Consider the following 15,088-nt stretch of genomic DNA (forward strand, 5'->3'; position numbering starts at 1 on the left):
TATAAAATAAATGTTTTTTAAATTACTTTTTCCAAGTCCAAAGGAAAATTGTTCTTAATGCCAAAATTTTGTGACAAATTCCATACTCACAGTTTTCAAATCCTTCTTGAGTTCATATACTTTGATAATGAGTTTCTCTAATTATTAAATGATCATTTAAGTTCCATATTATGAGGATTTGGGGTTCAATAAATATTTTGAAAGCTCTTTCTTGCCTTTTATGTGAGTAACTAGGACATTATAGAGAAATCACAATTCCAGTAAATTATTGGTATTAGTATGCAAAATCCCTCTTGTCAATAATTAGTATAGACACCACTAGTTGGGAGCTTTGGGGAGGATCTTGTAAGAAGGAACTCTAGGTAATGCTTGCATATAACTTCAGATAAGACCACTTCACAGATATCTTCACTTTTTCCAAACAAAGTTAGCTCTTTATTAAAATAGCAACATAAATATTAATAAATTTACTCTTTATTAAAAAGAAATCAGGATTCACAAAAACAAAACCTGACAACACTATCCTAAATAACACCAGTCAAAAATGAAATAAAAACAGCAATTATAATCCATTATTTTAAAACAGCAACAATTAAGAGACTACATACCAAAACGTTTGAGATGCAGTCAAAGCTGTTCTCACAGGTAAATTTATAGCCTTATATATCATATTATTAAATAAGAAAGAAATAAAAATAAATGAACTAAGTCATCAATTACAAAGAAACATTAAGAAAACAAAACAAACTTAAGAAAATAATAAAGAAGGAATTAATTAAGAGTAAAAGTTACATTACTGATGTAAAAAATAGTCAAAATAGAATTTATGACATAGCTACATGTTGGTTCACTTAAAAGACTGGCAAGTCTAATAAAAAAAAGAAAAATGCAGCTAAAAAATTAGAAATGAGAAAGGAGCTATAACTATAAATATAGAGAAAAATATTTTTAATTGCAATAATTATATATAAAAGTCTGCTGATTTTAAAATTCTATGAAAATGCATTATTTTCTCTAAAAATATTATTTTTTAAATTGATACTCAAGAAATAGTAGTTAACCTCCCTAGGCCAAAGTTATGGAAGAAAAACTTCAATGTTTTCAGAGTAATCTTCCACTCACCTACCCTGAAAAAAAGTTTGGAGTCTAAACAGTACTATGGGTGAGTTCTTCCAAATCCTCAAAGAATAAGCTATTCCTATACTCTATACTAATCTAGGGCAGAGAAGATGATTTTTTGAAGCTGATAAAAATAGAATTAAAAAATGTAAAACTACCATCCAATCTTATCCATGAATATAAATGCAATTATCCTACATAGAATGTAAGAAGCTGAATTCAACATTATTATATTATACTGAAAGAGGAAAAAGCCCACCATAATGAAATAGGAAGCATCTCATGCAGAAATAATCCAACATTAAGAAATCTATTAATATGATTTATTGTAATAATAGGTCAAGGAAGTAAAACCATATGATCATCTCTAGTTTCCCAGGATATGTTTAATATAATTCAACAACTTTCAATAAAATGCTTAGCATATGTGAGCCAGGAAACCATTTCCTTAACCTAATGGAGACCTCTATTTCAATCCAACAGCTAACATTAAAAGTGGTGAAATACTAATGACATTCCTCAAAAGTCAGGAATAAAAGCAAAATTAATACCATCACTTATTTAATATATGAGGTATAAATATTGTAAAGGAAGAGAGAAAATTATCATTAATTACACTTCAAATGATTGTCTACTTAGAAGAGAATCAACTAGGAGGATTAATGGAAGAGTTCAAAAGAATTACCAAAAATCAATAGCTTGAGCCTCCAAGGAGCAACCAGTTATAAAACATAAAGAGAAAATGACCCCAACAAAGATATGGCATATCTAATGATTAACAAGAAATATGGAGGACCTACAAAATTACCAAGGAATATACCTTGGTATATTGTATACTGGTATATTGGTATACCTTGGTATATACCTTGGAAGCCTTCAACAACCTTGACATGTGACAAGTTCCTGAATGGAGAAATTAATATTACAAAGATGGCAATTTTCCTCCAATTAATTTATAACATTAAAGCAATTCTAAACAAAATGCTAATAGAATTTCTCTTGGAACTTGACTGAAAGACAGCTAAAGTTTATCTGAAAGAATAAATGCACAAATAGAGCTGAAAAAGAAGAGTAATGTTTGCCCCAGAGTAACGTTTGCCCCATTAAAAAGTTAATCACATAATAAGGCAAATTATGAAATGACAGTAATTAAAACAGCATGGCTCGGGAATAGAGAAGACTACCAGGCAATCAACAAACAAACAATAAATCCAGAAAACACTCCAAGTGTATTTAAGAATTTAATATTTGGTAAATGTGGTTTAAAACAATGGAAGAGGGAGTTTTCAATAAACGATGATGCAACAACTAAATAAATAGTTAGAGCCTTAATCACATCTATATCAAAAATAAATTCCATTTGGAGTAAAGATTTCAATCTTTAAAAATTAAGAGAAAAGAAAACATAAACAAATATTTATATAACATTGAGATGGAGAAGACTTTTTTAAAACATATCACCAAGAGCAGAAATCATGAAAGAAAAGATAGATTTATCTAAATGGAAAATGTAGTATTTCTATATATCAAAGACATCATGAATTAAATTGGTACATATATGACAAGGGGCAAAATGTCTGCAGCATATTGAACAAATAGTTGATTATTTTAATATATAAAGAGCTCTTAGAAATCAATAAAAAGTGAACTCCCAACCAAAAAATTAGCAAAGGTGTTTATTTGTTCCTTCAACAGGTATTTATTGTGCATCTGATATGTGCCAAGTTGTGCTAGGGGCTGGACATACAGTGTTGAAGAATCTAGACATCCAGACACAGTCTCTTCCCTCATTCATTCCAGAATGAGAAACAGACACACATACAAAAAGTAAATAAACAAATAAATAAAGTTACAAATTGAGAAAAGGGATTGAGTAATGAAGGAAACAAATAAAAAACTGGGAGAAGAGTGGTGAGGACTACTTTCAAGCAATGCTGTGGGCAGGGCTTTCTCAGGATGTATTTAAGTGTCACATAAAGGATAGCCAAGGAGAGCAGCTTAAGCAGAGATACCAGCATTTCCTAAGCCCCTGAGGTGCAAAATAGATCTTGGCATGTTGGAGGAACCAGTGCAGCTGCATCACAGTGGGCAATAAAGAGGGGAGCATGGTTGGGGGTGGAGAGAACAGTAAGGGTCAGTTCACACAGCACTCTGTAAGCCATGGCAGGGGGTTTAGCTTTTATCCTGTGAGCAACAATTTACTCAACTCAAGTTATGATCATTGTTTCCACTCTACCAAGAATGTGCCGAAGTGGGTGGTGGGTCAAGAGTAGAAGCAGAGAGAATAGGTATGACTGGCTATCACAGTAATCGAGAAAAAATACTCATCAGGATTAAATACTAGCATTGAAAATGGAAAGAAGCAGACAGATTAAAGGTGTATTTTGGAGATGAAGTTGATAGATTATGCTGGCCTATTTGATGTGAAAAAGAAGTCATCAAAGAATCAAGGATGACTCCTAGGTTTCGAGCTTGGTTGTTGGATGGCAGTGCTATTTACTGCAATAGAGAAGGTGAGGGGAAACAGGTTTGGGATGAGAATGAGGAATTAGATTTTGGACATGTTAAGTTTGAAAGATCTGAGTCATCCAAAGGAAGATATTAAGCAAACAACTAGATATGAGTCTAGAACTTACAGGTCAAGGGGGGAAACAAAGTTGAAACCTTTAGCACAAAGACAGTGCTTAAGTGGATGGAAATTGTTAAGACTGTCCTGAGAAAGTACATGGAAAGAAAAGAGGGAGCTGAATGGAGGTGAGAGACCTCAACTTCTCAAAGCCAGGCAGAAGTATAACACTGATCAGTGAAGGAGGAGGAAAACCAGGAGACAATAGTGCCTTGGATAAGAAGGCAGAACATTTAAAAAGCAGAGAGTGGTCAAGATGAGACAGAACATTTAAAAAGCAGAGAGTGGTCAAGGTGAGGACAGAAAGGTATCCTCCTTTGTTAGGATAACACGGAAGTGACTGGTAATCTTAACAAGGACACTTTCAGTGGTGGGACAGGGGGAGTCACATTGTGGATTGAAAGCAATTGGAAGATTAGATGAAGACAACATATAAAGATAACTCCACAGAGTTTGGTTACGAAGGAGAGCTGAGAAATGGCTATTGGTGGGAAAGACGTGGTTTAGATTTTGGACGCTGGAACACGTCTGCAGGGAGATGAGAATGATCCATTCAAGACAGGGACTGATGATATAGAAGAGAGGGGAAAACCTAAGGAGAAAAGTCCTTGGAAAGGCGACAGGGAATGGGATCCAGAGCACAAGAAGAGGAGCTGGAATTTGAAATTTCCTCCATAGTCACAAAAAGGAAGGAGGAGGTTACCAAGGTAGCTGGGTTGGGAGGTTGGGGGGTAGGAGGGTTTTGTGGTGGGAAGATGAGGAGGTTTTTATGCAATAAAAACCTGTTTGAAGTAAACAGGTAGGAAGGGATCAGAAAATTTGAGGAGAGATGAAAAGGTATATGCATTAGAAGTGGGAAACTGAAACTACAGTGGGAACAACAGCACCAATTTGAGGTTGGAAATCATGAGTTGAAAGTGAAACTAACTGCATTGTGTGATTTTCTTAAAGAAAATGTTCAGTTGTCCCAATAAAGCCCATGGAAGGCAGATGGTAAAGTTTGTCCAGAGCTGGGAGTTTACAGGGAAAGTAAATTGGAAGAAATTGAGGTGAAAGATTGCTGAGAGCACTATATTTCAAGGATTATAATGATGGACCGTGGCATCCAGGCTAGACAAGGAAGGAAGTGAATCTAGAACAGGGGCTGATAGTGGGGAAAATGAAGTTAATGAATTAGCTGTCAGTAAACAAGGGATCCAGAAGGATAGGAAGATGATCAGAGTGGAATGTCTGATAACCTGTTAGCTCAGGTCCTTCTAGAAGCAGACACCAAGGCAGGCTTCAATTTGCAAGAGTTTTATTGAGGGGACATCTGTGAAGGAGAAAGGTAAGGAAACAGGAGCAGGGAGGGGAAGGACTTCACACCATAATGCAAGTCTGACACCTATGAAAGGAGAAGGGGATCCAGCAAGAAGAGCCTTAGACTGCATGCAGCGCGGTTCTAAGAAAGTTCAACCAGGCTGCTGAGGAGTCCCCGAGACAAAGTTGCTCCTTAGAGGAGTCCTGCATGTCACATGAATGGACCATCACCAATACCCACACGAGACTCGGTTAGGGACTGGGAGTAGCCAGGAGGAGCATGGCTTCAGTGCAAACCCGGTAGCGGATCTCCCGGGATGCAGTCTAGAACCACGGGGGCAAGGACTGATTCCTAGGGGAATGGTCACTGGGGATGAAGTTACGAGGAGGGAAGTTACAAGGATGTTGGAGTTCGAGTTCAACCACAGTTACGCATTACACACTCCAGACTGTGTCGGTGACCCCGCAATCATCGGGGATTTGCACACTTACTAAACCAATCTCTGGCAGACAGGGGGGCAGGGGTGGGGAGGAGCTTGTTGATGATAGGATTTGAGGTGAAGAAGACTAAAGCGGGAGCTGGCCTGTGAAGAACTAATAACGAAAGAAACTGCCTAGGAAGTGGATAAATTACAAGGAGGGAAAGAGGTTGCTACTGTCCAGTGGGAAGATTCTTAAAAAAAAAAAAAAAAAAAAAAAGCCGGGGTTTTGGCAGGATGAGGAAGTTACGCTCGGAGAGCAGCAAACACTAGCAAGGAGGCCATCCTCCCGACCCGCCGGCCCTAAGGCACACGGTCCTCCTGAGGGGCTTCGTGGGCAAGAGTTGTGAGGCGAGCCAGGTTCGGTCACAGCGAGCGCGTGAAGGGAGGTCTGCGAACAGCTGAGCACACCGCGGAGCTCGCTGCCGTCGGAGCGGACTTGCCCGAGCCCGGGACGGTCTGCAGGGCGCGCGGGGAAGAAGGCGGGACGCGGCGGGGGCGCCTGAGGTACTCGGGCGGTGCGGAGCGCTGGCGTGGTCCCGCCGGTGGCCGGGCGGCGGCGCTCACGGCGGCGCGGGCTTCCCGAGGCCGCGGGCGGCGTGCTGGCGCTCCCGGGCGGCGCCGCCGCGGAGCTTGGCGCGGCAGCTGGCGGCGGCCTGGCGCGTGGTGACGGCGCCCGCGGGCGGGCAGCGGCTCCCCGGGGCGGCGGGGCGCAGGGCGGCGGCGCTGCGGGGCGACGGCTTCCCGAGGCTTCGGCCCGCACGGGCGGCAGCGGTCCCCATGGAGAAAGACAAAGACACGCCGGTTAGAAACGGGACACACGCGCCGGCTCCTCCCAGCTAATCCGGGCGCCGCAAACCCGAACTCCGCGCGATGCCATTTCCGCCCAACAGGTTGTCCGTCCCGCAGACGCACAGAAACCTGTGTCGATCGGAGGAAAACGGCCTCCGGCTGAAGTCGCGTATGTGTTTTAGCAATTAGAGAAAACGTTATCAAAACCCTTAAATCGTTTCGTACTTTGACCCAATTCTCGTTTTAGAATTTTCCCCTAAGGAATAATTATGAATACATACAAAATTTCCATACAGGGTGTTCAGTACAGTATCTATAACATGAAAAAAAAAAAAAACCAAAGGCGAAGAAAATTAGAGAAAAAATTTAAAGAAAAACGGGAACTATCCTATATCCAACAGTAAGATGTCAGTCAGATTATACTCTTTCTTAGAGTAGATATTAGCCTATCAAAATACTGCTGGGAAATAATACCTGATCATATGGGAAAGTATTTATACTAGACGGAATGAAAAAATCAGTTCTCATCCCCATTTGTAATGTGTGTGGAGAGGTGTATACTTATGTGTGTACATACACAGCACACCACACGTGTATAAAATAATGGAGACAAAAACCCCAAATGGTCATCTACAGGTGATGAGGCCGCAGGTAATCTTGATATGCTTCCCAAATTGTATACAATAAGCATATTTTATTTTTATAATAAACAATACTCTTAATAAAACTTTATTCCCTTATGTTCCCATTCTTTCTCCCAAGTCAAATTTCTGAAAATAATCGTATTGTTTAGAAAACTAGTGGACATCAGGTTTTAAGAATGAATGGATGGTCCCCAGTAGTTTATCTTCCTGAAAGGTACTGAGTACATCAGAGTATTACAAAGCAGCTTGTCCCTTAAATATTACGCAGTTAACCATAGGCAGTGTCTTTTGTGAAGTTATACCTTATTTTACTCTAGTAATCATTTCTACTTCAGAAAAAAGGGAGGGGAAAAAAACTTTCTGGGTTTCTAACAAACCTAATTTGGTTTGTCAGACTTGGGAACACAAAGTTTACTAAAAACAGAAAAAAACAAGTATATTTTTGGAACAAATGTTTTATAGAATACCAACGTTTTAACAACATATTCAATAATTGTCTCTTTGACTTCAAAGAACTTAGTGGGAGCCAAATTAAAATGTTACAATGAACTAGTCTAAACATCTTGGTCTTCCATTATAATACATTTAAATTTTTAGCAGTCATTAATACCTAGGAAGTCTGGGTTTTGCTAAACCTTGTCCCAGGAAAATGCACAAAGATGACCATAAAATTATATTAATATAATATAGGGGCGGGATTCCAGGGCTGTGTTGTTAATTTGATACAAGATACATTATAAGTTCCAATGATATTTTTAATTTTTTTTAATGTTTTTTTATTTTTAAAATACAGAGTGTGAGCGGGGAAGGGGCAGAGAGAAAGAGAGAGAGAGAGAGAGAGAGAGAGAGAGAGAGAGAAAATCTGAAGCAGGCTCCAGGCCCTGAGCTGTCAGCACAGAGCCCGATGCGGGGCTGGAACCCACAAACCGTGAGATCGTGACCTGAACAGAAGTAGGACGTTTAACCGACTGAGCCACCCAGGCGCCCCTTTTTAAAAAAAAAATTTTTAATGTTTATTTATTTTTAAGAGAGAGAAGTTCCAATGATATTTTAAGCCGAAGTGACCTCAGAGTTGTCAGGTTGATTTTACTTAATGATGAACAAATCCAAGTTTAGATGTTTATTACAATAGTGCTTAAATCAGTGATGGCCTACTCAACCACACCATACTGCAAGTTTCCTTCTCTCTAAAGGTACTGGATAAAATTATCATGTCTAGAGGCATACTTTTAGTAAAAGATTTTCAGAAATAAAATTTACAGAGAACAAATCCTGAGAGGCCAAAAAGTTTGTATTAACTAACTGTTCCTGAACAAAAAGATGGTTTATGAGCTTTTTTATAAAGCATTTCCTCTCCAAAAACCTTATTTTTCACCAAATCAGTTAACATAAACAGGACTGAATACAGATACGGAAGAGCATTTATTTTTGGTGCTATCGTCTAACTTTCATTCTCCATACAGTGAGTCTATTTAATTTGACATTTTTGAGTACTGTTTGTCTCAGTACTGTGCTTAGACACTAAGACCAAAAGATTACTGAGGGTTCCTACCTTTGAGAAGCTCTATCTAGAAAATTGCCTTCAGATTATTAGGATAACTCAGACCCTGGAGCTAATCTGAATCCCTAAATCACCCTTCAGTGCTGCCAAAGCTTTATTTCTCACATTCTTCGCATGAGCTTTCTAATTTCCCATCATTCCTTTGCTCAGATTCATCCACAGCATCCCACTGTCTTCACACTAGCTAAATTATTAGTTCTTAGCCTTTCAGGAAAGTCAAAGATCAGTCTGAGATTCTGATTAAAGATACGGGCTTTGTCCTCCAGAATTATGCACAGAAATGCATACACCATATACTTTATTTCACTGCACTGGAAACGGATTTCCTGAACATAAGCAATATATAAAAAACAGTATTTACAAAGGATTATACCTCCCTCATATTGTTATTTTTCGTAAAAGAAAAATGGCTTCCTGAAGAAAATTAATTTAAAATCTTCTAACTGCTCAGTAGTAAATTTCAATTATATTTGGCTTATTGAAGTAAAATTATGATATGGTCTTTGATTCAGCAACACATACGTCTTCTTTGATAATCAGAACTTTTTTCTCCATGGCAACAAGCAGTGAAATCTTTGACTCCCAAAGGTACACAGAACCCAAGCAGAATTCCAAAGAACGCTTTGTCAGGTTAAGGTTACCTCTGTACTGCAACACTAAATTCCTCCAACACTTTAAAAAAAAATTTTTTTTTAAGTTTATTTATTAGAGAGAGAGTGGGAGGGGCAGAGAGAAAAGGAGAAAGAATCCCAAGCAGGCTATTCACTGCCAGTGCAGAGCCCCATGCGGGGCTCAAACTCACCAACCGTGATATCATGACCTGAGCCAAAACCAACAGTCAGACGCTTAACTGACTGAGCCACCCACGAACCCCTCCTCCAAGGCTTTCAACCTAGAGTCAAGTAATGTTATTTCCCCTGCTTTCAAATTAAATTAAGACCTCTTGAAAGGCAGCAAACCTCTGCCTAGTAGAGAAAAACATCATATTCTGTTCCTATTTCTTGGTAGTACCTGTTGGAAAGGTAGTGACAGCAGCTGATACGGAAAGTAATGAGACACAGTCACGTGTGGCTCGCCTTCCCTCATCAAAGCAGGAAAACCATGACGTATGCCTGATATGATGGGTGCACATTTGCCCTCAGAGTGCTAGTATTTTTTTTTCTTCCATTTGAATATTAGAGAAAAAGACAGGATTATTTTGAAACTGTTGACAGTCTTTCCAATTTCCAAAAAGGGTCCTAAAATGGAATTCTTTCTTGAGGGCATCAGGGAGCACATGAAAACGTGAAGCTTGATGCACTGAGAGGCATCAATAGTTTATCCAGTTGCATGCTGAACAAAAATGGCACAGCATCCGTTTTCTTCTAATTCTGGAGTTAGTGGTATTTGACAGAAGCACTGCTTCAATTCTCTTTCATGGACCATATTTAAGAAACTCTATACCACTCCACTCCCCTATCATGTATGATTATTTCTCACCTCTATGCTTTTGTTCTTGGCATTTCACCTATCAAAAAAATGTTTTCTCCCTCCTTACGTCTATTCAAACACTTCCCACCCCTCAAGACCCAGACCAAAGCCACTCCCAACGAGCTTTCCCTGATCATTACAGTCTGAAATGATCTCTCCACTTTCTGAACTCCCACAACAGTAACTACCCAGGTCTGTTGGCTCCAAGTGTGGTTCTGAGACCACCAGCTTCAAAAATGCACCATAATCTGTATTTTTACGAATACCAGAAAAAGCTATGGCAATGTCTCCACTGTTTTCCTAAATCCATTCCACCACTCTTAAAAGAATAACTGATCCCCAGATGGATGGAGAGGGGAAGGCTGACAATGCTCATTGTTGCTGCAGTGACCAACTCATCTGTTCCTTTCTGTACCCATTTCCATACAAAACATTTTGATTCACCAGCTGTGTGTCCTACCTGTAACGTCACTGTCAACTGCTGAATTCACCACCATCATACCTCTACCTCTGGGATTTTCAACCATTACCTCCCAATTCCATGGCAATCCTGCTATTCTAAGAATCCAGATGCTGCTACCATTTTCAAAATAACTTTACATTCTATGAGAAAGAATTTAAGCAGAGCTTGAAATGAAGGTAAGCATGATTAGAGGGAAAGGGCTATAACTGAAACATCATCTGTTCAAATAAGATATAAAATTATACATATTCTAGAGCTAAGCAGTAACTTGAAGATCATCTCTTTTAATAGACTCACATTGCAGATGGGGAACTGTGGAGAATGAGGTAGTTGGGAGCAAAAAACTGAAACTTGAAAAAGAAAGTCTCAAAAACAAAATGGTAGCAAAGTCATTCAGAGCTAAAAAGGACTGTCCTAATTAGCTTATGGATTCCATATTAAGGGTAAATGAAATTAAGGAGTTAAAAGACTTAAAGAATAAAGAATGAAAATAGCTCAAAGTGTAAAAGATGAGACAGATCAGTCATCTAAAGAAATGGCCCAAAAGACTGACTTTGATATTACAAGTATCAATGTGACCTGAACTCAACACCAGTTATACTTAGTAATATTAGTTATTATTTAATTACTGTATGCCAGGCACTGGGCTAAGTGTTTTACAGGTATTAATGCAAATTTATTAAACTCCAATGGAAAAAAATGTGCTAAAGGAGATAGTCCATGGTAACTATGTAAGAAAAGAAATCAAGAAATCAAAAGCTGGCCATCTGTCTGCAGCCTGGTCTAGTAAAAAGGATGCTCTGAAAACTGAACATCTGGTCTGAGTGGCAAATATATTCCTTGGGAAAGATGAATGCATCACACTACCAGAACTTGCTGATTTGGGTCACTGTGAGCTGACTCAATGCCCATCAAGCAACCTTCTGATTACAATTTAGTAGACTGTAGATTTGCCTGTTTGGAGAAAATACACTGAGCCATAAACATGAGAAGCCAGTGCGTCTGATACCTCTCCCTGCAAATTAAAAAACTAGCACTGTAATATTTATACACTAGTATCTAGGAGGCTCATTACATGACACAGTTCTCAAGCACCCAGTCACCTTGCTAGATCAACCAATAATCAAGGCCAGCCTTAGAAAGTAATAGCCATGTCAAAGTGACCTGTGAGGCCTGGAGGGGAGGCTGGCCTGCTCTATCTTGTTCACCATCTTCAAACTACAATGCTATGTGATTTCAAACACATACTAAACACATACACGTGCACATGCATACAGCGCACGCTCATGTGCGCACACACGAACCATTTAGGAATGAAAATGATGGAAAAAGGAGGACAAAACATAGTGTTTCTCCAGACTCCAGGGCACCACCTTGTGAATTCAGAGCTTTGTTTTTACAGCAGAAAAGGCTCAAGATTGAGGATTGACTGATTTAGAGACAGAGAGAGAGAGAGAGAGAGTGCAAGCAAGGGAGAGGGGCAGAGAGAGAGAGAGAGAAGGAGAGAATCTTAAGCAGGCTCCACACTCAGTGTGGGGCCTGACATGGGACTTGATCCCATGACCCTGGGATCATGACTTGAGCCAAAATCAGGAGTCGGAAGCTCAACCGAGCCACCCAGGTGCCCCAAGATTGTTTTTTTTTTAGTAGCACCAATAAATATTTATTTCACTTGTTAAAATAAGTTAGCCACCTAAGGAAAAAAAATTCAAGTAAAATTTAGACATATAAATTTATACCAAACAATAAGTATCAAAACATTTCCCAGGTGCCTGGATGGCTCAGTCAGTTGAGCATCCCCCTCTTGATTTTGGCTCAGGTCATTATCCCAAGGTTGTGGGATCAAGCCTGCAGCAGGCTGAGCATGAAGCCTGCTCAAAATTCTCTCTCTCTCTCTCTCTCTCTCTCTCTCTCCCTCTCCTTCTGCCCCTCCCCAACTTGTGTGTGCTCTTTCTTAAAATAAAATTAAAAAAAAAAAAACACTAAAAAAAAAATTCCCATGTCTCACACAATACACAGTTATTTAAGGGTTCTGGTTTTTGTTTGGGGTGTTTTGTCAGTTTTTGTTTCCTGATAATATCTCCATAGAAGAGAGACCTAGAAACATAGCAAGGTTCTACCATGACTTAATCACAATTTTTGACAAGACTTTAGCTCTCAATCTTACACCAAGAATTACAAAGTCAGAATGCAATTAGAACTGTCCAGGTTTGAAGATAATACACATAAAAACTGCACTAATGCTATAAACCTCAAAAATACAATCTTATTTGTTCTACTACTGAATCTTAACTATTGTGAAAGTATTACAAAAATATACTTTTAGTATGATTAACTTTTTTCCAATCAGTAATGGAATTATAATTAATACTGTTTTCAAACAGAATTACTCAGTAAATAATGCATTGAGAAGTACTGCCACCTTTAGGAAGAATGCAGGATTACTGTCTATCTAAAGTAAAATCCAAATATAAATACTTAACCTCTATAAATCCTATCATGGACATCTGGCATGGGACACATTTTTTTTTTAGTGGGTTTGCCTTTTGTGATATGGTTTGGTTGAAAAGATCTAAAATCAAGGAGTTCTTTAGGCCCCATTAATCTCTAATAAATAAAGCAATAATTGCACTGATACATAAGTTAGCCAAGAGAAACCCAGAATGATCAAAATTAAGAATACATTTTTATACAGATGATCATGAGTCATATCAAGATTAACACATATAGTTACAATCCATTTTGAGAAACAAATGAAAAATTATTTCTGTTATTTGCATATGAGGTTGGAAATTTAAAAATTCAGAAAATAGGGGCGCCTGGCTGGCTCAGTCGATGAAGCATGCAACTCTTGATTTTGTGGTTGTGAGCTCAAGTCCCATGTTGGGTATAGAAACTACTTACAAATAAAATCTTTCTAAAAAATGGAAAAAAGGTATTTTAAAATTTAGAAAATAAACATTTGTGGTTTGGTATTTATAACATTGTTGCCTTTCACTGGCACTGAGAAAGATTTTTGTACATACCAGAAAGATTTTTATACAAGTCTAAAGGTAAATCATTTCCCTGAAAACTCTACCTGTCACTTCTTTTTCAAATGAAAAAGAAAATTTCCTAATCAGCTGTTATTGGTAACTAGTGGTAATAATTATTATATATATTTCACTTATCTTTTAACTTCAACATATACCATAAAATAAATCAATAACCATGATCTCTTTCTGAAAGCAATGTGAAATACTACATTATGGTCACACAAGAAACTCAATATATACTAGAAACAAAAAATGATTTAATAATTTGTCCATTCATATGAACAAAAACTATTTGTTTAAATGATAGACAATATAGTAACATGAAAGTTCATGGACCAAAGAATAAAAATATCCAGTGTCCACAAAATTCAGACATGCTGCCATGTGAAAAAGTGGGGGGAAAAAGCAAGGTACAGAAAAGTGTACACAAACATGCTACCATTTACATAAAGGGGAAGGTATACATTTATATGGTTATATATACATAGGACAGCTCTTGAAAGCCCAAGAAACTGGTAATTTGACTCTGGGGTAGAGAATGAGAGATGGGATAGGAGGAAAACTTACCTTTCACAGAACACCTCATAGTACCTTTTTTTGTTATTTTTTTTTTACATGTATGTGTTATTACCTACTAATCTTTAAGAGATAGCTGGCCTCTATTCCTGAATTCTTCATTAACTACACATGTGACCTTGTGCAACCACTTACCTCAACTTTTTCCACTTTAGAATGAGGGTATGCTAAATCTCTAGAGTCCCCATCTGCAATTCAACAGAATTATGGCTCAAAAAACAGCATATACAAAATGCCAGGTGGCTAAAAAAAAAAAATAACTATAAGCCTTACTTTGCAGTGACTTATATAACACAATATTGTAATTACTTACACTTCGGCCTGCTCTGTTCCCATGAGGCTATAAAAAAAAAAAAGGCAACATAGCAAGCAAAAGAGTCTGAGAATAAACTTTCTGTTTGGCAACAATGTTTCTCTTCTTTCCTTCAAGTTAATCCTCCTTTTTTATAGATCTAAACTATGGCTTCCAAGATATAGACTCCTAGGATATACTTGATACATGAATATTAAAAATAATTGTAAAAAGGTAGAATTTTTGCAGTAGAGTTTAAAAATTGATCCTAAGAAAAAAAGCTGAAAAATCACCTCCTATTCCCATAAAGTTAGCCCAAGAATCTCCCAAAATCATTGATAATCTTCATAAACAAGATACTAACAGAACCAGAGTAGCCAAGAGGACAGCAATAGAAGGTTTAGACCAAAGTAGGACACAAAGAGGTGACAGAAAAGACACCCAAACTGACAGCTGGAGAACAGAAAACAGGAAGAGGCCTGGGGATCCGTTCATTCATTATCCCACATGCTGCGGAGAAAAACTGTTGGGCCTCAAAGGGCTTAGAGTCTAATCGTGGGGGACACTCTAGTTAAATAATGATGCAATAGTAACACACAGGGTGAGAGTGAAAAATAACTGGTAAGGTAAATGTTGTGAGTTCATCAAAGGAAGAGGTCACCATGGGTCGGAGCTGTCAAGAACAGAGTCACAAAAGAAAGGATTTTGAACCCTGTGTGATAAGCAACAAGA

General features: G+C 38.2%; 1 protein-coding gene across 1 annotated transcript in view; it reads right to left on the reverse strand.

Annotated features, from left to right (window-relative positions):
- Positions 1-13,307: 13,307 nt before the first annotated feature.
- The window catches only part of ZNF800 (zinc finger protein 800), a 41,069-nt gene continuing 39,288 nt past the window's right edge, over positions 13,308-15,088 (reverse strand). The window contains exon 6 of the mRNA XM_047843298.1: positions 13,308-14,252. Coding sequence (XP_047699254.1) covers position 14,252 — 1 coding nt within the window. The 3' untranslated portion in view covers positions 13,308-14,251. The remainder of the gene's footprint in view (positions 14,253-15,088) is intronic.

The sequence above is a fragment of the Prionailurus viverrinus genome, chromosome A2 (assembly GCF_022837055.1).
Source record: "Prionailurus viverrinus isolate Anna chromosome A2, UM_Priviv_1.0, whole genome shotgun sequence".
Classification (NCBI taxonomy): domain Eukaryota; kingdom Metazoa; phylum Chordata; class Mammalia; order Carnivora; family Felidae; genus Prionailurus; species Prionailurus viverrinus.